This window comes from Cygnus olor, chromosome Z (assembly GCF_009769625.2).
Source record: "Cygnus olor isolate bCygOlo1 chromosome Z, bCygOlo1.pri.v2, whole genome shotgun sequence".
In the NCBI taxonomy this organism is placed as follows: Eukaryota; Metazoa; Chordata; class Aves; order Anseriformes; family Anatidae; genus Cygnus; species Cygnus olor.
The window spans coordinates 25,947,229-25,969,153 of NC_049198.1; the positions used below are offsets into that span (position 1 = coordinate 25,947,229).

At 36.6% G+C, this 21,925-nt stretch overlaps 1 protein-coding gene across 2 annotated transcripts; it reads left to right on the forward strand.

Annotated features, from left to right (window-relative positions):
- The first annotated feature begins 94 nt into the window (after positions 1-94).
- On the forward strand, positions 95-21,145 carry LOC121061948 (ankyrin repeat domain-containing protein 31-like). 2 transcript variants are annotated; one of them, XM_040541426.1, is made up of 5 exons: positions 95-2,439; positions 4,630-4,770; positions 5,394-5,490; positions 8,742-8,939; positions 19,557-21,145. In XM_040541426.1, exons 1-5 carry the CDS (start codon positions 1,627-1,629, stop codon positions 19,700-19,702), a joined length of 1,395 nt encoding a protein of 464 aa, XP_040397360.1. In that variant the 5' UTR covers positions 95-1,626; the 3' UTR covers positions 19,703-21,145. The 2 variants fall into 2 exon arrangements, with proteins under 2 accessions (XP_040397360.1, XP_040397361.1); XM_040541427.1 differs by lacking the exon at positions 19,557-21,145 and adding an exon at positions 13,286-13,876.
- The last annotated feature ends 780 nt before the right edge of the window (positions 21,146-21,925 follow it).

Here is a 21,925-nt window from a genome sequence, read left to right on the forward strand (position 1 = left end):
TGGTATAAAGTTTAAAATAAACTAATTAACATATAAGCTTTTGCCACTCAAGATATGAATGTACAGAAGATGAGGAAGCATCATCATATTTTTTTATCTTTCTGTTATTCTGTTAGTTGGCCCAGGGAGAAATACTACTAATACTTCTCTATTTCAGTATGTTCCTTTGAAGATATTAAAATGTTTCTCTCACCTAAGAAAAAGGAGGGGAAAAAAGCACTGTATTTGTCAGTGGCTGTAAATTGCTTTGCCTTTGTCATTCTATTTTCACTACCTTTGCTTTGTACTTTCTCTTCAGTTGCAGCTTCTTTCTGTACCTATTTGGCAATAAAGCAACAAAACTTCCCAGAGAAACAGTGCTAGAAAAATGTGTGGAGCCTCCCAGGCTTCTGTGGTATTCTGTAGTTGTCAAGGCTTACTAATATCAGTGATCAATGATATGCTGATACACTGATCATATCCTGGATTCTAAGCACGTGACAGCAAGCAGTATCACAGTACAGAATGGAACACCAATACGGTCACATTGTAGTTTAGCTATCCTTGTTCTGTACTAACTAGTCTTGCTGTACCTCTGTCCTGATCCCATCTACAGTCTCTCTTTTCTCAGGTTGGGATAGTGTTACTTGCATGGCATCTCTGCTGTGGGTGGTTTTAAAAGCAAACTGCACTGCTGTTCCTTTGCCCACACTTTGTGGTACTCTATCTTTCCAGCAAGGAGCCAGAGCAATGGTGCAATCAATTATCTCATGAGGGGAGATGAGGAGAAAAGGGTATTAGGCCATGCTGATGGTTCTTGTGCCAAAGTAAGTGGGAAAACAAGGAATTCCCTTCTAGCAGGAGGTGAATCCCTGGAAAGAATCTTACAGGGAGACCAGGTCAATTAGGAAGCAAGTCCTGATGAAGGGAAAGAGATTTCCAAACTGGCGTACAACATCCTAAACTGCTTTTGTCTGAATGGTCATGTGATATTATTACAGTTTTGGTGTTCACTAAATGTTTTACAGTGGAAGACCATAAAAATATCTGATAGTACATCCTTTAAAAGCTTTGACTTCAATGAACCATTGCTACTTGCAATGATAAAAGGCTGACCAATGGTAATAGAGACCCAGGTTAGATTCTATGTGTTAAGGGTGGTATAAGGTTTTTGCTATAGTTTTGATGCTTTCGTGCTACTTCTAGACAGAATTCTGCAGTTTGTTGTGCATGAAACCTTGGATCTGAACCATTAACTTTATACATGATTAAAACATTGCTCAAATTTTAGATGTTGGCAAAGTCCTTTGAAACCTACTTTGTTTTTAGTGAGTTACATCTGTTAAACTGTTTTTGTTCTCTGTTCATAGTAACTATGGGGTCTTTAATAAGACTTTTCTAATTTTCTGTAGGGCTTCAGTGGAATCTTTTAAGAAGGGAGCACTGAGGGAACAAGTAGTTAATCTCGCTTCCAGGCAAAAGAGTCTGTTGACTGTTGCCCAAAACCAGAAGGAGTTAGTCCAGAAAATACAAAATTACAGAAAAACAAAGCAAGTATTCAGAGCAGCTCAGTTAGAGGACCAAATCTCAAACATAGTTTTTTCCTATGGAAATGGTAAAGGACAAGGTTTAGCTGCTGATGAAATCATGCATCCTGATGTAGTTACATCTGATACGGGGCTTGGTGCCAGCATGGCTAATGGCAACAGAGTAGAAGCACATCTCTCTTTAGAAAATAGGTTTTCAGCTCAGGAATGCAGCCAACATCCAAACAACTGCTTGGCTGAGACAGAAGCAAATAAAGAAGCGATTAGAAGCAAAGAGGTTTCTGATCATACTTCAACATCTGAAAAGACGATAAGAAAATACCCCTTCAATACTATGTCAAATGCTGTAGAAGTGGTAACAGTGCCTTCAGGAACTGCTGGTTCCACTGCTGAAACAAAGAATTCACAGCAAAACGGCATTGATTGTGTAGCAGTTGCAGAGCAAGGACACAAGTCTTTAGATCCCACTCCAGCAACAAACACATTAAATATTTCAGAAGCCCAAAGCACTGTTGTCAATAACAGTGTTTGTCAGCCAGGTGGTGACTGTCAGCAGGTTCTTACAGATGAGGATCTACACAGATACGTAAATAAGAAAGAAGCTTTCCAGCAACAGCAGCAGCAAGTAATTGTGTCAACATCCACAGAGAACTTTCCAAATACTCTGCAGAAAATGATCTTTCAGCGCAGTGAGAACCCATTTAATGCCAACTTAGTGCTTACAAATCTTACATCAAACACAGATTATCCAGCAAACCTTAGTAAGAAATCTTCCCAGGGCTATAGTTATCAGGAATGTGAACAAAAACAAGTGAAGTATGAAAGAAAAAACAAGAAGAAGCTCCAGTTGATAGATCTACTTCAGTTGGGAAGGATTAAGCCAGGAGAAAATGTTTTAGAATTCAAACTGCAGGTAATTGTCGAGATATAATAATGCTAATATTAGCAAATAATGAAAAAAAAATGGGGAAACAGCAGTCTGTATCTTCAACATTTGGTAGTGAAAATTTGTATGCATTAGTTACAGATAATCTTTTATGAGTTTTAAAGGAAAATGTTAAGTATAATGTCTTCTGTTACCCCATGACTTTAACACCCCAATCACTGAATGTGTAATGTTTGTGTTTAACTTTTCATTATCAGTTTCTTAGTATTTCCTGTTGCTAAAACCAGAGTGGAATTGTTAGTTGTGTGTAATTGTGTAATACCCAGTTTTCAAATTGAAAGGAGGGGGTACATTCAGGTCCTTATGACAATGTGATTTTTGAAGCAACTGTCAGGTCCCTCAAATAAATAAATGTAACACTAAGGATTTCACTGTGCCACAGCAGACATGAATGCATGCAAAATTACTTGATTACATGCCAACTGGTTTTGGAGTCTGATGCGAACCACGTTTGCAAAAAGTAAAAGTAAAATCAATGTCTTTTTAATATAAAAACATGCCCCTGCGCTTCCAAATACAAAGCAGATTTGCAGGACAGCTGCCAGGGAACTGGCTTTGTATTGAGTAAATGATGGAATTATTGACTGAATTCCCAGTTGTGAGCTAGCTGATTTCCAGGGCAACATATTGACTAAAATATGAAAGGTACTTTTCAGCTAATCAGGTATAGTTAATGTAGAAAAGACCCTCATTTATGCACCTACAATCTGCTCAGGAATGCTTTTCTGCTGAGAGCAGCTGTTTGGTGTGTTACTGTGTTTAGTAACATAAGACAGTGTTAGGAAGTTACAGCTCTCTACACTGAGTTATGTCATAGATCTATACACATTCTTCATATTGTTGAAGGAAATGTAGTATTTCTCCAAACCCCAAGATGAGTAAATTCAAGGATGAGGAATTTGGTATGCTTACTGTCATCTCTGAAGACCGTTACCTATGATATCAGCCTGATACATGTGGATGTGAGGAATTATAACCCTATATTGAAATGTTGATGTTGGGGGTTTAGAGAAGTCAGTGGTTTTTAGTAGAATGAAAATGGCACTCATTTATGTCTTAGAAGACAGTGAGTATTGTAGAGATTGGAGTTAAGAAGCCAGTATCTGTTGCATTGCAAAGAAGTGATGATCAGTAAAGTTTCCTTCTTTGTAGTTACAGATATCTACCTGATAACAACATTTAGTGCTTAGTCCTTACTTAAGTTAGCTTTGGGTAGGCAGGATGCAATTTTGAACACTGTGGACCCAACCTATGAAACTGTAAACTGGATTCGGTGTTTGTCAGAATGTTTGGGTTAAACATCTTTGTTTAGATTCTTACAGACACAGAGCCAAGCCATTTATCATGGTAGAAGGCAGTTGAATCTGATGGATCATTCTCCTTTTGTGATTGTTTAACCTCATGCATGCTAAGCAACCTTACCAAGTTCTAACAGTCAACAATCAACAACCTACCAATCAACAACTATTTTTTGTTGTGTTAGCCTGAGACCAGTATAACAAAACCATAACTTACTGATCTGTAAACAACTGTAAGCCATGCTTCCAGAGGTGCATATAAGTTTTCAGAACTGGTCTACTTGTCAAAGAGACAGTAACAATAAATTCTTTTATACTTAATTTTGCATGAGGTAGGGCTGTCAGGTTTCTCCTTTTAATGTCTCTTGATGTAGATGAAGTTTTGTGCAAATATGTTGAATCTTTGAATTGTTGTTGGAATTCTACTGTGACATGTATTTATTCCACACATCTAAGAGACTGACTTTGAGTTACAGTTTTTTGGTGTGTGGGTTCCTAAATTCTCTTTTACAAATTAATTTATTCACAGCTCTGTTATGTCTAAGAGGAAATAAAATGCAAATACTGTTCTGACAAGCACTTGTTATTAAAAGGAATTTGATCTCAAACCTAGGGGGAGTTGTCCTCTGATAGTGTTATCTGTGTGGTGAAAACATCTTATTCTGTTGGAATAAATCCTTTTATCTTATGTATCACAGTTTATGATACATAGTGGCAGTGATTTTTTTTTTGAGAAAAAACAAGTTAGCTGCAACATTTCAGTTATATCGTCCTTCATCATTTTCCCATATTTTAAGGATTTTAATTTAGATTTGTTGATTTATGAATTAAAAATTCCTCCTTGATTTTTATTTCTTAGGAATTTAGTCATAAAGCCACACTCTTAGAAAATGGCAAGATCAAAACAAGTGAAAACAAAATACTTAAGAATCCAGTTCAGTGGGTTAAAGACCTATTAGGAAGTGATATTTCTGTGACATGGAAGTACGTGTGGAACAAGGTAGGCCTGATTTTACTCTCTGAAATAATACTAATAAATAGAAATAACAAATTTCACAAATCTGTAATTTATAAGGTAAAATGCAATTAGAAAATATTTTCACCATTTAGGACCTCTAGTTCTTAGTTCTTAAAACAGAAGACAGTACAAGCCTAAACTTTAAAGTCTTCTTACTGTTAACGAATAAGCAGCAAACGGAGAGGTACATAACCCCAGAAAAAGAGCAGATGTACAATGATGAACTAGTTCAGAGACCGTGGAATGCCCACTCTGTAAGCTCTCAGTGCTTTTAAAGAGGAGTTTTAAAAATGATTAAGAGACTGACACGAAAAGCTGAAAGGTAGTTAAGAGAACAAAAAGGAGCAATCTTATTGAAATGTCAGAGTGTCAGGGACAAATGCTGCAAAAATAGTGGCACGGTTTACAGGGCTTAGCAGATAAAGTATGTTTTGTCAGTCAGAATTCAAATGAGCAGAATTTCTGCTTGATATTGATAGACACAGTTTAGACTATTATATGCATAAACTCAATATTATAAGAAAAATGAAAATTTGTCACCTATCAGAAAAAAAAAAAAAAAGTAGTTAGAATGACCAGTTGTTGATTTAGATTTGTTTGTACAGGTTACGTATCATGGGATGGAGTTGTCAAAACTTCTTGTTGAAGAAGTGCCTGTTTCTAATGACCTGGAATTACCATCACAACAAAGAGAGCCCTTGGGTACGTACCACAAAATCTAATATTCACCATGACTGAAAGCAGCAGAAAGTGATTTCTAAAGAGCTTAAATTCCAAATTCATCCATTGCTTTCTGATTTATTCTGTGCTACATGTGTACTGTAGATCTTGGGCTTGAAACATAGTGACAGAAATTACTAGTTATCTTTAAAGAAGTGCATGTTTATTTTCTTTCAGAATGTGTTTGTGTCGAGAGAATAATTATGATATGGCTGCTATATAAAAATATTTATGTAAAATTTTGTCTAAAATATTTAATATAGAAAGAAGGTGAAGATTTTAATAAGTGAATTTAATACTTTGGTTACTCTGTTGGAAACTCAGATACATGCATAACTTAATTGTATGTACATATTAAAGTCATATTAAATAATTTGTGTCAGTGGACATCCTGGTATGTTCAAGAAACATTAATAACTAGGGAGATATCTTATTCTCTAAAAATAATCAATCATAAGAAACGGAGTGCATTGATATGAGAAAATGACGTTGAATAATTTTTCTCAGAACTGCACAGTAGACTTAAGAACTTCGGCCTGATTTTGATAACTAATGTGCTTTCAGGGAAACCCAAGTGTCTTTGACAGTCAATTGCACTTGGAATCCGAACAGCTTTTGGGCTCTTGAAATTGGGTCTGTTAATTTGACGAGTCAGTGCACCTCACGTGAACTGGGATACCAGGCTTGGCCTGTTCTTAAGATACTAAAAGTAAATTAAGATATATTCTTGTGAAATATCTAATCTGATATTCAAACTGTCATGTTCTACTGATAATTGGTTTAGGCTAAGAACACTGAGATGATGAGATTATATTGTCCTGCTTCAGTAAGTTCTTACCGGGTGTAAGAGACTTAAAAAAAAATGGATTTAGTCTCTAACTTCTTATAGGCTTTTGAATATTTCACTAGTTCTTATAAATTTCTCCTTTCATGGAAGATTTATGATAAATATTATAACTTCTAAAACAGGGAAATCAGTTTCTTCAAAGAATAGTTACTTGACAAACATAAATCAGACTGGGGATCAGTAAATGTTTTTTTTTTTTTTTTTTTTTTTTTTTTTTCATGCCTTTCACACACAGCCCAGGGTGATCTAGGGTAATCTAGGAAAGAGTATTTAGAGAGGTTTTGTTCTCAGGTGTAATATAAGATCACATTAATTCAACCATTAGTCCTAGGTGGGAAATTGAGGAGGGAAAGCTGAAGTGTTCTTGCTTTCAGTTCCATTTCAGATACTATATAGCCAGATACATACTAGGAAATTAAACAGGGTCTGAAAAATTTACAAAAGATGATTAACCTCTGTTGTTGTACTGTGAGAACGGTTGCAGGTGGTTTGAGAGAAAGCTTATTCCAAGGGCAGCTCCCAAGGAGCACTTTGCCTGCAGTCAGCCTGCTGGACAGCATAGGAAGGTTTGCTAATGTGGATGCAAGCTACTCACAAACACACTTCTATTCTCTAATATGTAACATAACAGTCTCATATGTTATATTATTTTTTTAATATATACTCAAACACTACGTGTTTATAATAGAAGTGTATCCTGCCTATTTGAGGAATCACTCTTTTCTTTTTCTTTCTGTAATAATGAATTGTATTTACTTCAAGACATTCCAGAGCATTGCTAGAAGAGAATACTGGGCCTGATAATTTGACTGTTTTCAGAGCAGAATGCTATTATTTTAAGTAGTACCCTTACACTTCTTCCAGCTTGCCATATCTTAGCTCAATGTTCTGGTCACTGAGCTATTATATGAAGATGATGGGATAGTGGGAAGAAAATGATCTGGCAGTGGCTATATCTAGCCATCTTTTAACAGCAAGAAACAGCTACTATTGAATTTTGCATACAGACCAATGTAGGAAGCATGTCCTAAGAACCTTTAACAAATTAAGGCTCTTAGGCAAGACAGGTGAAGGAGTTCCTGTTCTGTAGCTGCTGATAGCATAAGAAAAGTCCTAGTTTTTCAGCTTTTTGAGATGAAGGTGCTTCCAGGATTGTACAGTAGCAGAATTTTAGTCCCTTGAGGAAAGTTAATGGAAATTACTTGAAGATCCCATGAAGCAAAGGAATCCGAGACTAAGGCAAAAATTTTTAACAGTATTTAACATAAATTTTACAAATTGCAATTTGGGAATGAATTATCTTAATCCCAACTAAATTGTAGTTTAGACACCTATGCCTCTTCTTTGAGCCTTTAGTATCTTGTAGGATCACACTAGCAGAAAGCAGGAATTACTGTATTCAAGTCTGAGTGAGAAGTAAACATTGAGAAGATATACAATAATTCTAGACTGTCTGTATTTGGGGAAGCAGAATAAACTATGATTATATGGTTTGGAATTTATTCCTGTGTGCTTTCTGATAAATGCTGTAAAGACATAATATTTACGAAAAAATGGCCAGGAATAAGCAAGGATTCAGAAGCAGATGTCAGCTGAAGAGCAGATGTCAGTTGCAGAGCAGATGTTCATTTCAGAAATTTTACATTTAAGTGGCTTAAAATAAAAGCATAACCAGTTTTAACAGTAAGTGTAATACATACATACATTTTCCAGGTTGCTATTTTGGGAAGGTAGTCTTTGGAAAACAGCGTGACTAGTGGAGTTCTTGGGCCCTGGCAATCCCTGACTGCCTTTAATAGCCATTGGACACCTGTAAATATTAGAATGACTCCCTACCTTTAGTTCATGAAAGATGCAAAAACTATGAGTAATAAAGGGTGTTTTCAAGGGAACTGGGGTGATTTCTTAATGGCTGATCCATGGAAACTGTTTCAGAAGGTTGATGTTAGTGTTACTTCAGGTACTGAGCATGAAATGAGTGGCTGAGATCAGGAAGATTGCATGAAAGCAAGTAAGAGTAGTTTTGTTGTGATCATACGTGATACCATATGTTTCTGCTTTCCTTGAGACATGCAGTGAAACTCATGCATATTTAGTAGGCTACTTTTCAAGCTAAATTTGTATGACATCTAAAGTAATTTTGCCAAGGAAAAAAGTGAATGCCCTAGTCATCCTCTAGCAGCTACAGCTCAGATGTAAAGGAGCAGAAAACCAAAACCTCCTTACATATTAGAGAACGTCAAGCTGCGTGGAAATTTCAGGATTTGCCTTCAAGAAAGGTAAAAAGCATAACTACTCTGTGTGTTAAAGCATTAAACCACCAGCACTAGATAATACTGGTATAAATAAATAGAATAAAGTTGTCTTCATCTTTTTGCACTCTCAGTAAAGAATTTTACCACAAGGGACCCCAGCGACCACACCCAGCACTACCTGAGTCCCTGCACTGACTCTGTTGTTCTGCCTGTTGAGAGCTTTGACCTGAGCAACATGCATCCAAGAACTCAGACAGAAACAGCAAAAACATTGCTATGCACTGAAAGAGAAGCAGCTGAAAGTCTCCCAATTACCAGAGAATTAAGGAGTAAGTTTTTTTTGTTTGTTTGTTTATTTTTTTAACTGGTTAAAAAAAACAAATGGTGGGGGCAGGGGATATGAAACAGTTACACAAGGAAAAAAGAAAGCAGGTTGAAGGGAATTGATTTGTTTGGGGGAGGGAAAGAGTGCTGGGGAAAAATGATGACTCTGCTGATGGGTTAGATTGATCTAAAAGAGGTAATAATGAAGTTTTTGAGAGCTCAGTATGTTCTACTCTCCTGCATCCAAATTAGAAACATTTTGTTATTTTGATGTAGTTAATAAAATAACTCTACGTCATTTGAAGTATTTAGTTGCTTGTCTCCACAGAGTAAGAGCAAAGACAAATGCTTTCGGGAAGAGAAATATGATATAACAGCACTGTGGAATAATATAATTAGTGTAGTCTAATTTAGAGAGAAGAGAGGAAATGTTACTGAGGATGCTGAGATCTGTGTGGAGTTCACTGAGCTTTTAAATATGTATTTTCAGTATTACATCCTGATTGCACATTAAACCCTATCCGTAGTATTTGCACAATTTCAATGGTGGTTACTGCACTTTGAGCTAGCATTTTTGCCTCTACTGCTGTTGATTACACCACAGAGGGATGACCACCACCAACCCTGATTAACAGCAGTGCAGAGTCAGAGTGGTCAGCTCAAACCCTCACCATGGCCAATGTCACTGTGCACTGAAGTGGGTAACAGTGCTGAGTCAGTTCCTGCTGTGGCAAACAGGAACAAGGATATCTATCAGAGGTGACAAGTGTCTACATCTGTGTAAACCACTGAAAACCGAAAGAGTGTCCACACAGTAAAGCGATTCCTTACACTTCTGCAGGACTATAGACAGGTCCTTCAGCTGCAGTACAAAAGATGAAGTAAACGCTGGAGTGGAGAATCTTCTGCAGAAAATGCTTTGTTAGCCTAGTTCTGTGTGTGTTTGTGTGTGTGTGTTATAGAAGAAATTATAGTGAGTGTCTTAACTGCCAGGGCAGAATATTTGGAGGGAGGTGGTTTTTAAAATCACAAGAAATAGATTATATAAAACATTGTGTTAACATTTGTGTTTCAAACAAACAAACAAACAGGCTGAACTCCCTTTAATATGAATTGAAAAGTTACATGTTATGGCTCACAGGAGTTGTGTTTCTCTGCTGAACAAATGATTAGCCAGCTGTGGTCATTTTTTCTCAAGGTACTAGTTGTTGCTCTGCTTACCAACATAACTGTCTGGTAGCATGTGTGGGCCTCGTCACCCTATTATCTGTGTGCTCAATCCTGTCTGGAAACTTACAGCAAGAGGGTAGGTTAATTTTGTAGACAAAGGTTCATTTTGTAGACAACAATCCCCACTCTAAGAGACGTGGGGATTATGCAAAAATAAAAATGTATAATAAAATAAAAATTAGTAACTTGGAAATTCACAGAAACATTGTTCCATGTATAGATTTTTTTAATTATTTGCTGCAATTACTCTTTTAAGTGAAGGAAGGAACTGCTTATTGTGCAGTATAATCTTTAAAAAAAATGTAACAAACAACCCTTTTTCCACTTTTTGAGCTTACAGAACCCAAGCCTTTTGTATCCACTTCTGAGGAGAACCTTTTCAGATTTCAAGTCTGACCAAAAATATTTTTGAATATAAATTATCAAAATCAAACTCTTAGTTAGGAATGAAAATTCTTTAAAAACAGATGTCTCAGTGTATTTTATTGAATATCTTAAATGAAGCTTTGGGAGTGCCATGAGAACCCATATAGCTCAAAGATGGATTTGCTGTATTGTTTGCCCTTTACGTTTGTTTCCTAAGAAACACTCAGATGCACAATGCTATTGCTTCTTTACTTCATGCTAAATAAATTCTGAATGTAAAGCTCAGCCATTTTAAATTGACTTTTAACTAGTTTTCTTTTGCAGCTTCGCTAGTCCTGGAAAAATGATAGAAGTGTAATTAATTTCAGTTTTCTTGCTAGTCAGTCTTATCTTCTTGTCCTTATGTAGTAGAGAGTTGTGAGGCTGAAACTGCTGATGTGGCAGGAGAATATTTAAATCCAAGTACTTCAGCATTATGAAACAAAACTATGAAGTATTTCTATACCTCATAGATAGGTGTAACATTAGGGTACTAGTAAACATTGCATATACATATTTGCAAGAATCTTCCATTAGACTTTAAATCGTGAACTCTTCAGAAGAGGGATCTCTTTGCTTCATTGAACTTGTTGAAATATTACTTAGGTATTAGTCCAAAACCCAAATCTGGCCCAGTGTAGTTTATATTTCCTTGCCTTAAGTGACTGTAATGTAAAGAAATGTAACCCACACTTGAAAGCCTGTAATACTTTCGGTGCTGCATAGAGTTCTAGTTCAGAGCTCCAGATTCTGCAAGGCTTAGAAAATAAAGTCAGAAACTACTTTCACTGACAAACTCTACAATTATTATCTTCATGTTTTTGGAGAATAGCTGAAAAAGATCTTGAACACTTAGTGATTCCAAAATCAGTATGTGAATCAAGAACGCCAAGGTTAATTCTTCTTTCTTTCTTTTTTTTTTTTTGGGGGGGGGGTGGGGAGGGGGTGGGGTGAGATGGAGAGGTGGGGAGGACACACAAAATATCATGACTCAAAGGAGCTTGATTCTGTATATCTAAATTTTTGTGGTTGGGAATTATTGAAGTAGTGGCCCATCGTCACTATCAATAATGGCAATAATTATATGGAAGAGGAGAAGTACATGGAAGTGTAAAAAAAAAAAAAATCCACAGCATCTTATAAATGTGCTTCCTGCATTTAATAAATGTGTCTTCCTTGTTACCTGTAGCCGAATATTCATTAACCACACAATGTCCTTATTTATGTGACTGTAAAAGACAGGGACATGCACTATATATTATTTATATTTTCTGCTACTTTATATTTTGTACTTTGGAAGCAGAGTGAGATCGTAGACAAATACTTCTATCCAGAATATTTTCCCATCTCAGTTATTTGATGGTGCAGCTATTATTTGAATTCTGGCTTCAAAAATTTATTTTTGATGGTGTTTGAATGCATGCTGTGTTCTCTTCTTTATGGCTTACAGACAAAATATTTAAAAATATTTTCCAACACTTCCAACACTTTTAAGTTCCAGACATTTGCTTTAGGTAGTTACATACTTTACGAAGAAGCAAATAGTTCTGTCAGCAGAATTTACAAAGCTGTATTTTCCAGCAACTTTGCATGCCATAACTGAAGTGTAGGCTTACTCCATCTGCACACTCTGCCTTTCCAAAATCCTCTACCTGCTCTTACTTGACCATCAGCAAGGTAAAAGGCAGAATGTTGTGTGACTGACTGGGAGAAGAGCTGAGTGGCTAGCAAGAACCAAACAAAATTCACTTTTGAGACGGCCAGAAAGGAAAAACAAGGAAAGGTTCTCAAGGACTACATGCTGTGGAAACCAATTCTAAGAATTTAATTTCTGTGATTTCTTACCTGTTTTTGTTTTTTTTTTTTTTAATTAATTAATTTATTTATTTCTGAAACTGGAACATTACTTCAAAAGTAACTAGGTGACAGCGAGAGTGATCTCACTAATAGACTAATACTCACTAATAGACTAACTACATAAACTAATGTAGGTCAGATGGGACCCCTGGAGGTCTCCAGCCCTGCCTCCTGCTCAAAGCAGGGCTAACTTCCAAGTTAGATAAAGTTGCTCCAGGCTTTGCCCAGTCAATTTCTGAATATCTTCAAGGATGGATGTTCCACAACATCTCTGTACAAGCTGTTCCAGTGCTTGACTACGCTCATGGTGAATTTCTTTTCCATATATCTAGTTGGAATCTTACATGTTACAATTACTGACAGTTGCTTCTTTTCCCTGTGCATAAGAGATTCATTTTCTTAAGAAGTCTGGCGAAAAGTAAGTAAACTGACTCCTAAATGCTTTAAACAGTGTCTCTCTGGCCTTTTTACTTTGTGAAAAAAAATAAAAAAGGTGTAAAGGAAATACTTTGATAACTGACCTTTCAGTAGCACATAGCTGCTTTTCATCTGCTTTGGTGGTCCTGTGGAGACTGCGAGAAGACTAAGACAAACAGAACTGTTGTAGATAACGTTCCAAATACACATCTATCTTTTTTCTACCTTACTCAAGAAAGCGATAAATGAAAAGCAATGTGATTAACAGCAAGCCTCAAGAGGAAATGTTTTCAGCTGCTGTGTTGCTTGAAACAGCGAAAAGACAGACTTTTTTTTTTTTGTCAAATTAAGGCAGTTAATAGACAACCTCATAATCTTACCTTGATGAGCATTCAGATAATATTGCACTTTTTTTTTTTTTTTTTTTTTTTTTTTTTTTCAGGACCAACTTTTCACAAAGTTGGAACAAATCTTCTAAGGAAAACAGTTCAGTGTTTAAATCACCACACAATAACAGCTAGGGAGAAGCCTCTAGAAGTTGTTCTGAGACTCCACATAAAATCTACTGAATGAATCACAGCTCTTGTAGATTTTGCCAGTGCACAAAAAGCATGAACTATTGGTTTTTCTATCAAATAATTGTTCTGACCTGAGCTGTAAACTGATTTATACGTTGTCTTCTGTTTCTTACCATCTACATTTCAGTGTGCTGTAAATTGTGAGAATTTTAAAGTGTTACTTTCTAATTACTCAGGGTTGTTTCTGGAGCTGGTTCTTACTAACTTGGCACATTAAACTCAGGTTTTCTAAAATGCTTAGATATAATTTTAGAGAACTCTGTATTTGCCTTCCAAATGAGTACACAAGTGAATTATTGTCTAAGCAGGTATAAAATTATAACTCAAAATAGTAAGTCTAAAAAGAGAGAAACCTGTGGTGGGAACCTGCAGCCTGCTAGTCAGACCGAGAAATAGTCTCCTATTAATCCTTTTACAGCAATCTTACTGCCTTTTAATAAATGATATCAGTAAATGCATTTGTTGTTATTGGAGAACTTAGTAATTTGATATTTAAGTAGAATGATTGACTTAATCCAGAAATGGAAAGGTCATCTGGACAGCTATGTAAAAATATTTGGGTTAGAAAAAAAAGGAATCAGGCATAATGTTTTATATTTAAAATACTTTTTCTTTTTTTTTTTTAAATAAATTCAGTCTTGAATATAGATTCTTTTATGGGAGTCTGTATACATTTCAAGATTGATATTTGTGTGTTTGTCAATAATGCCTCTCAGCTTTTTGGGAAAAATAAAATTACAGCTACACTGAAGACAGTAAGATCTGCTGACACTTAAATTATTCTCTCTTTTCCCTGATAGCCTATTGTAACATTTTATTTCTATATTGTAACATTCTCTTTCTGTAAGGAATTTGACTTTTGTGTTCCCAGACTCGTAAATAAAAAACTTAAAATACTTTAATACAACAACGCAATGACCCTGAAGAGTAGCAATTCAGAGTGTATGATATCGTATAAAGTAGTCATTACTGGCTAACATGCATATTCCCAATGTATCTAGCAGATGAGAAAAAAATGTTACTGTATAAGATTATGATGTGGGCACAGGTTTTAATGGGGAATAATATACTGTATTTATATCACCTATATAGTCACTGCTTGCAGAAAAGCTATAAAGTATTATTAATATTATACTTTTTTTTTCCCAGATATTTAAAAATAGATTTGCTAGTAACTGTATCTCTCCACAAAGTGTAACATCTCCTTGACTATGTTGTGGGAACAATACTTCCTGCTACAAGAAATATAAAAATAATTAAAGAAATTTCAATGTAAACCTTGAAACTGATGCTTTAGAATAAAAGGTGTGAATTCCTGCTCTTTAATCATGCCTGCAAGTCCTTTTTCCATACAGAAACAGAGTGTAACAAGAAAGGTCACTGTTATGAAATGAATTCAGAGAAGAATGATTCTAGATACCTAATCATTTTTTCTGCCTTATGACATTGCTTTTGTCAATCTTACTGGAGGACAAAAAGAAAGAATGAAGTCCTGAGAAATGCTATTCTTTGAGTAGAAGAAGAAACATTGCTTTCTCAAATCTACCTTTTTATCTAGCATCAAGAAAATAGAATAATGATCTGTGAAAAGCATGAATTAAATTCCAAATTATTGCCATGCGAATTCTATTTATAGGCAAATGATGAACTGAACCTACCTACAGGTGATCTGTGGTGAGTAGCTGTCTGATTTGTGAATGAAAGAAGCGTAGGCTGGGTGACTATCAGAAGGTGCTCTAAGTCCTCCTGATACAATCTTAGCTGTGTGCTGAACTGCAACTGGTCATTGTAATCCATTGGTTAGCTTCCAAATGGAAATGATTCATTTATTTATTTCACAAGATGTTACAAATAACCTTCAAATTTTTTGAAATGGTACCTACCAGTATAGAAAATACAGCAAATGTACTTGATAAATTAATTTTTGGAGAAAAAAGTGCTTTCAAAATCAGGATGGAGGTGGATGCAGAGTGTCACAAAGCAAGCAGCCAAAATCCATGCTGGCCTGTATCTTTTAGGGAATACCTTACCTTCGGGTATCTGAATTGGATGTCATGTCTGATTTTTAGACAAAGATCACTAATCTATTTGTAAAGGCAGAGACCTTGGACTACAGGATACAGAGAACGAAAATCTGTCAGAATGAAGATCTACATCACATGAAGTGAGTCAAGAACTGTGGGGAGACCTGGAAAGAAAAGGCATTTTGAAGGGAAAAAAAAAACAGCAACAATAAGACAAACAACAACAGTTACCATGGAAGCATCTTATTTTGTCAGAGAAAGATCCAGTCTTACAATGATGAACTGTCCACAATCATCTCATTTTCCAAGATGCCAATTAATGTCTTAATTAGATGAAATAAGTCATTTGCAACATTACCACTAGCATGGGCAGAACTCATGTGCCTCAATTCAGTAGCAGCCTTTTAAGAGTCACAGGATCTAAATGTTGTTTATGTGAAGTGCTGGCTGTCATTTCTGGGTATGAAGGGCCAATGCATGATGCGATTCCTGGCTTATGGCTGGTGTTCTCTATTTGGGTTCCTGAAAGGAGCACGGAAGAAACCCAAGAAACCTGAAATCTAAGGCTGTATTTATTTTTTTTTGTTGTTCTAAGTCTTCACTGCCGAATCGTAGATCAACTGCTGACATCTTTCAGTGTGTTGTCCGTAGAGTTTCTCTGTGCTGATGCGTCTGTAGCCCACATCTAGACTTATTGCACCTACCCAGATCTACTTGAGCTAGATGAATAGCATCTCCTGTGACTTTGCTACAGATATCACAAATCAGTTAGGCTTCCTCTCAGATGTAGTAATAACCTTCACCTGTGTTACAGAAGTATGGACACTAGATTGACTGCTGCCTGTATATTGACTCAAATATGCTGGTGGTTATAATGTAAGAGCATTTAAATAACTTTTACGGATAATTTACATCAGCAAAATATTTACAAAATGCTTAATGGTATCTCTGGATGGTTTCAGCAATTTGTAATTGGAAAAAATACTGGTAGGATAGCCATTTAAAAATAAATTAAAAAAAATAATAATAAAAAGATCTTTCAGGGGATATTTTAGTGATCAGAAAATGGAGACTGCACAGAAGTAGCAATCATTGGTGACTAAGCTTTATGCAACTGGAGATTCTGGTCTGACATTTATATTTTTGTGCCATTAATGGGTATTATATAGCACTTAAATAGAATTTTCAGGTTCTTATCTACCACAGAAGCAAGGTCTTGCAAAGTTGTAACAAAATGAAAACAGAAGTTGAAAAACATTTAGAAAGGTTTCAAAAATGTAAGGCTGAAAGAGATACCAATGCACACAGAGAAGTTCTTGGCAGGAGGGATGGAAAAAGTATCAAGGGAACATGTTTTCTCCAGGTTTACAGAAAAAAAAAAAAAAGGAAAAGAAAAAAAAAAAGAAAAGTTAATTCTGATATTGATAATGGTTGACACTTTATCTTCTAGTTTATGAAGGTGGAAGAAAACTGAGAGCACTTGACAAGACAGCAAAGGTGGTAAAGCAGAGAAAGACCCTGGCTATGTGCATACTACCTGCCTAAGCTTTTTTCTGAACCTGAGGCACACATTTGAGTTTTGGATAGTAGCATGGGAGCAGTTCTGCACTGCTAAAAGCCTGTAAGCTGCCAGTAAGGGGATGAGAGTTAACAGATGGCAAAAGTGAGAAAGGAAACTTCAAAGTGGGTATTAAAATGTTAAACATAATAGTAAGCAAAGAGAGAAAAGGGAAGAAGAGCTGAGAAAGAAAAAGGGAAATGAGAAGGAATTTAGTTGCTTATTTCAGAATATGGAGTAAGAAACATAGGGACTAAATGTTAAAAAACTGATTGATACCTGCTAAGGAAAAAGAGATTGTGTGTGGATGTAGAAACTCTTATACCCAACACTGCTGTTCAGAAGCAAGGGGGAGGCTTTGGAGTGGATAAATCGTAGTGCTTTTACTAACCATTACCTAAAATTACTAAAAATTAGAGGTTAGAATGAAAAGGATTTTTTTTTGTTTGCTTCTGTTTTTGTTTGTTTGTTTTTGTTTTTGTTTTTAAATTATACACTCAGGTAAATTTGTATTTATAATAGAATGCTGGTGTTTACTTTACAAAATCTTTATCCAATTGGTAAAACATTAATTTGACCCAAAGGAATCAGCAAAGAAAGCCATAAGTTGCCGGTGAATCAACGAACAAAACCAATAGATTTATCTGGTCATAACTTTATTACACTTCCAAATTTGATTTTGGATTTTTTTTTAAGTTAGAATATTGCAGTGAGAGTGCTGAAAAGATCATTTCCAAAAGTGAAAAATGAATGTCTTTTCTCCAATTATGATATGAAAAAATGTTGTTCATATAACTTCAGACTTTGCCAAGAAGTTTCCCTGTGCTTACCTGCAATATGTGGGCATTTCAGGATGAAAAAGCTTTTTCAACAGATTGAAACAGGTTGAAGTCATGTCTGTCGTGTTACTCTAGACCCAGTATTAATGATAACCTTTCAGCTCAGTTTCTGCCAGTTTATTTTATCAAAATATTCCCAGGCCTGCTTTCAAGATTTTTTTTTTCCTGAAGGCATTGTCCTCAGAACTGTTTTGTAACTTCCCATTCAAGCATTTCTCCTTACACTCTTTGAAAGTTAATTCCAGCTGAGTGTGTAAGGGACCTCTGGTACGACTGACTACTCCTTCATAAGAGATATAAGCTTTGTGTGAGGAGCATTGTAATGTTACCTCTCGGATGGGGCATGCATTCAGCCCGCCTGTCTTTGTTTGCCATAGTTCAAGATACTTCAATATACACTAGCCATCGGATTATAGCTCCATCATGCTTTTTTTTTTTTTCCATTATGTATTGTGTTATGCCAGGGACATACTGAAGACACATTGAGGGTGTAAAATATGGAATGATATCGTATTCTCGCTGAAGTCAGAAGTTCTGCTGTGTGGAACAACACACACCCTCACATGCAAGATTGTGTATTTGCAATTCTGAACTCAGACCTCTCACTTTTATTAGTAATTTGCTGCTTCTCTGCTCTGGGTGATGTGTTATCAAGGAATGGCAGGCAACTCGTCAGTGAGCATGAGACACAGTTAAAAGGTCTGATACCTACAAGATACGCAGATTTTTCAGCACTAGGACCTACCAGTGTGGTCAGTGCAGTGAATCTCTCATGCATGTTGGAATTGGCGTAGGTGACACAGAAAACTTTGGTAACAAAGGAAGACAAACTCCTGGCAGGGCACATCAGAAAGGAGTGCAAGCTAAATGACCACCTGCTGTACCTTGAGACGTTTTCTCTGTATTTCAACAAGTATTTCTTTTGGCCGGTCTAATCCTCTTGAAATGCCTGTCCTCTCAAGACACTGAATGCTGTCAGAACACTTTTTTTTTTAAACAGAGGCCATCACCACTTTTCATGACAATCCTTCCCTGCTAGCATCTGCTACATGTGGCAGTTTCCATGTTGGGCTGGTTGTGGCAGCTGTATGTGTGCACCCATACTGAATGGAGAAAGTGTGGATGAAAGATGAACAAATCCCAGTAACTCTGAAAACAGCAGTCTCAAGTGCCTGTTGGATTCTGTACTCCTATGGGGAAAAAAAAAAAAAAAAAAAAGGTCTTATTTGTTGCTGGATCTTAACTCTGCCATTTTGTTACTGATTTTAACAGTAAAAACTACAAGTTCAGGTGCCCTGGCAGCGACACAAATGCCTTAAATTCATTCATTGCAGTAGTTGCGTCAGTCCAGCAGGTATTTAAATATTGCAAATACCCATTGTTCAATGCTGTAATTTTTTGTATAAACGTGTACAGCGTCATTTTTGTACAGTCCATTCAGGATTATAGGAAGGACGTGGTGAGAGGGATCCTCACCCTGAGCACCGAAACACGTAGCACTGCCTTGTCTCACTGAAGTCTGGGTGCAAGTATTGTGGTAGCACCATGGGTGAGATATCTGGGGTCTTGGGCTACAAGCATCCTAGTGCACAGGGATCTGTGATGCCTGCGTGGTTCTAACAAGCTACCAACACCTGTCTAATTAATAGTGCCAGTGGTTGCTTTCTCTTGCTTCAGCATGCACTGTGTAATCATTTGCATTCGTTTTCAACAGGTTCTTCTGTCCAGTTCAACTCAGTAGAAAGTCTGACACAAGCTGTCAATGAGACATTAGTTCTACGTACAGAGGAGTTTCTACCATGGTCTGTAATGGAAAAGCACTGGAATTTCTACATGGAATGTGAAGATTTTGGATTCTGAAGACTTCTTGAGTACTAACATATTTTTTTCATCATCATCTAGAAGTAAACATTTGAACTTCTAGAACCAAGTGCTTTGTTACCATCATTCTGATAAATCATTTGCCCAGCGCTTGGAATGGACTGAAAGATTGTTTGAGTAAATGAGAAACTGAATAGTACTTTGTAGCAGGTGAAAGTAACTGTCAATATTGAATTTTGTGCTTTAACATCATTAAATGGGAAAGTAGACAAGGGCCTGTTATATGCTGGTGCACAATGAAATATATTCTGTGTTGGTAAGTTTGTATGATACTCCACCGATTTCTGTGCCTTCCTACCTGCCCGTGCTTGACAGTACCAGGCAGGTACCAACACCAATGCTCACTTTTTACACCTAAACATTGATCCAGTCTTCCAAAGCACATGCTGTCAGAAGAGGCTGCAAGTGCTTGTGCAATAACGTGAGCTGTTAGGCAGAAATCAAGACGGGCAGCTTTGAAAATAACCAGCAACTTTGCTTTACTGGGCATGGTTATATACAAACATTTGAGAACGGGATGTATGTTGGGAGAGGTTAGAAAAGGCCTCTTAATCTTTTAAAGTGCTCAGGGAAATTCCATTGGTGTTTCAACCAAATCTATCTGATAGTCAAAAAATGCACCAGCGTCTGGCAGGAAATACACCGAGCCCATTCCTGGTAAATGCATTTTTCAGCATAATAACATCCTAGATTCCCACCCTGATCTGTGGAGGCTTTCTGTTTGTTTTTATTTTACAATGTGTGAATCTGCCTCGGTAGTATATTTATAACACGTTTGACTGTCATAAGAGTTATCTGCATTCAAGTGACGTTCTTGCTCTTTCATTCCCGGGATTGTAAGGAGAGTTGAAATAATAACACCTACTACTCCTAACTCCAGTGAATGGGGTGAGAAATACCTCCTGTCAATACCTAACATCCTCAGTTCTCTATCTGGAGTGAGAAGAGCTGTTCTGCAGGGATTTGATTAGTGTCTTTAGTGGGAGAAGGTTTAGGGAAGAGAGAGAGGGGTCTGATGGGCAGAGTTAGTACTCTGCCCTGGGATGCATGAGCAATCATTGCCTGATGGGCTGTAAAGATTTAAAAAAAAAAAAAAAAAAAAAAAAAAAAAAAAAGCTGCCTCGAAGCCAAAAAAAAAAGTTAAAGGCTACTGAGTGACAGGTATTTAGTAAAGGTCAGTTTCCACGCAAAAAGAAAATGGAACATTCTCACAGCTGCTGCAGCAAAACAAACCTGAAGGCATATTGGTTTAAAGGAACTGTTCATTCGGATGCTGCTGCTTGGAACACCCTCGGAAGAGGGAAGTAGTTTTTCATTAGAAGTTGAAGATTTATGACTGTTAAAATTACTACTGAGTTACTTATATGTTTGCTTGACTTCTTTGTTACCAGATGTTTAATAAAATTGCAGTATAAAAACTGGGAGGACTTGACAGTGATGCTCTTAGCCCACAATTATATTAACACAATTAGATGACCTGAGGCAGTACGAAGATACAAAAGTGACAAAAGTCTGAATGATTCAAAACAGGTAGAGAGGTAAAAATGCAGAGAGTTAGATGAAAACTGCTCTTGTTAACACCTTAAGTAAAAGTCAGTTACCAGTTTGTTGTTGTTGTTCTTCGATATTTGTATTGCACATAAACATCGTAAGAAACGCATTAGCTTGACAACAGATGTAGGGTTCTACTTCCTAAATCTTCCAACTACGAATTTTTTATGTTGTGCCTACTGGAATCTTTTTCTTAATGTAAAGACCCACAATGAGACGACAAAAGTCCTGCCTCTGTGAGTAGGATGTTTTGGTTTCTTTGATAAAATTTTTGCTTTCTGAGTGTAGTTCTGGGGGTCAAAGACAGGCAGCTGTTAGTGATCCTGAGCGCCGCAGAATAATGAAGCATCTGCTCACAACTGGCAAGCAGAAATGGTTAGTCCTCGCAGCCCTCCTGCTTCTGTCACGATCCAGTTGTCTTTCTTAGCAAACCACTTCTCTACTTGTAGCCTCTGAATTAGTGTGTATTTTGTGACGCACAGAATAAAGGGGAAAGGACAAGAAATGCAAAGAATACAAAACCCGTGGCATTCTGTCTGTTGTTAATATTCAGATGGGGAACACGAGGAGAAGGAGATGATGCAGGGAACAAAGGCCACAAATTCAGATTTGTATTTCCACCAATTTATTTATTTATGTATTGCCACGGTG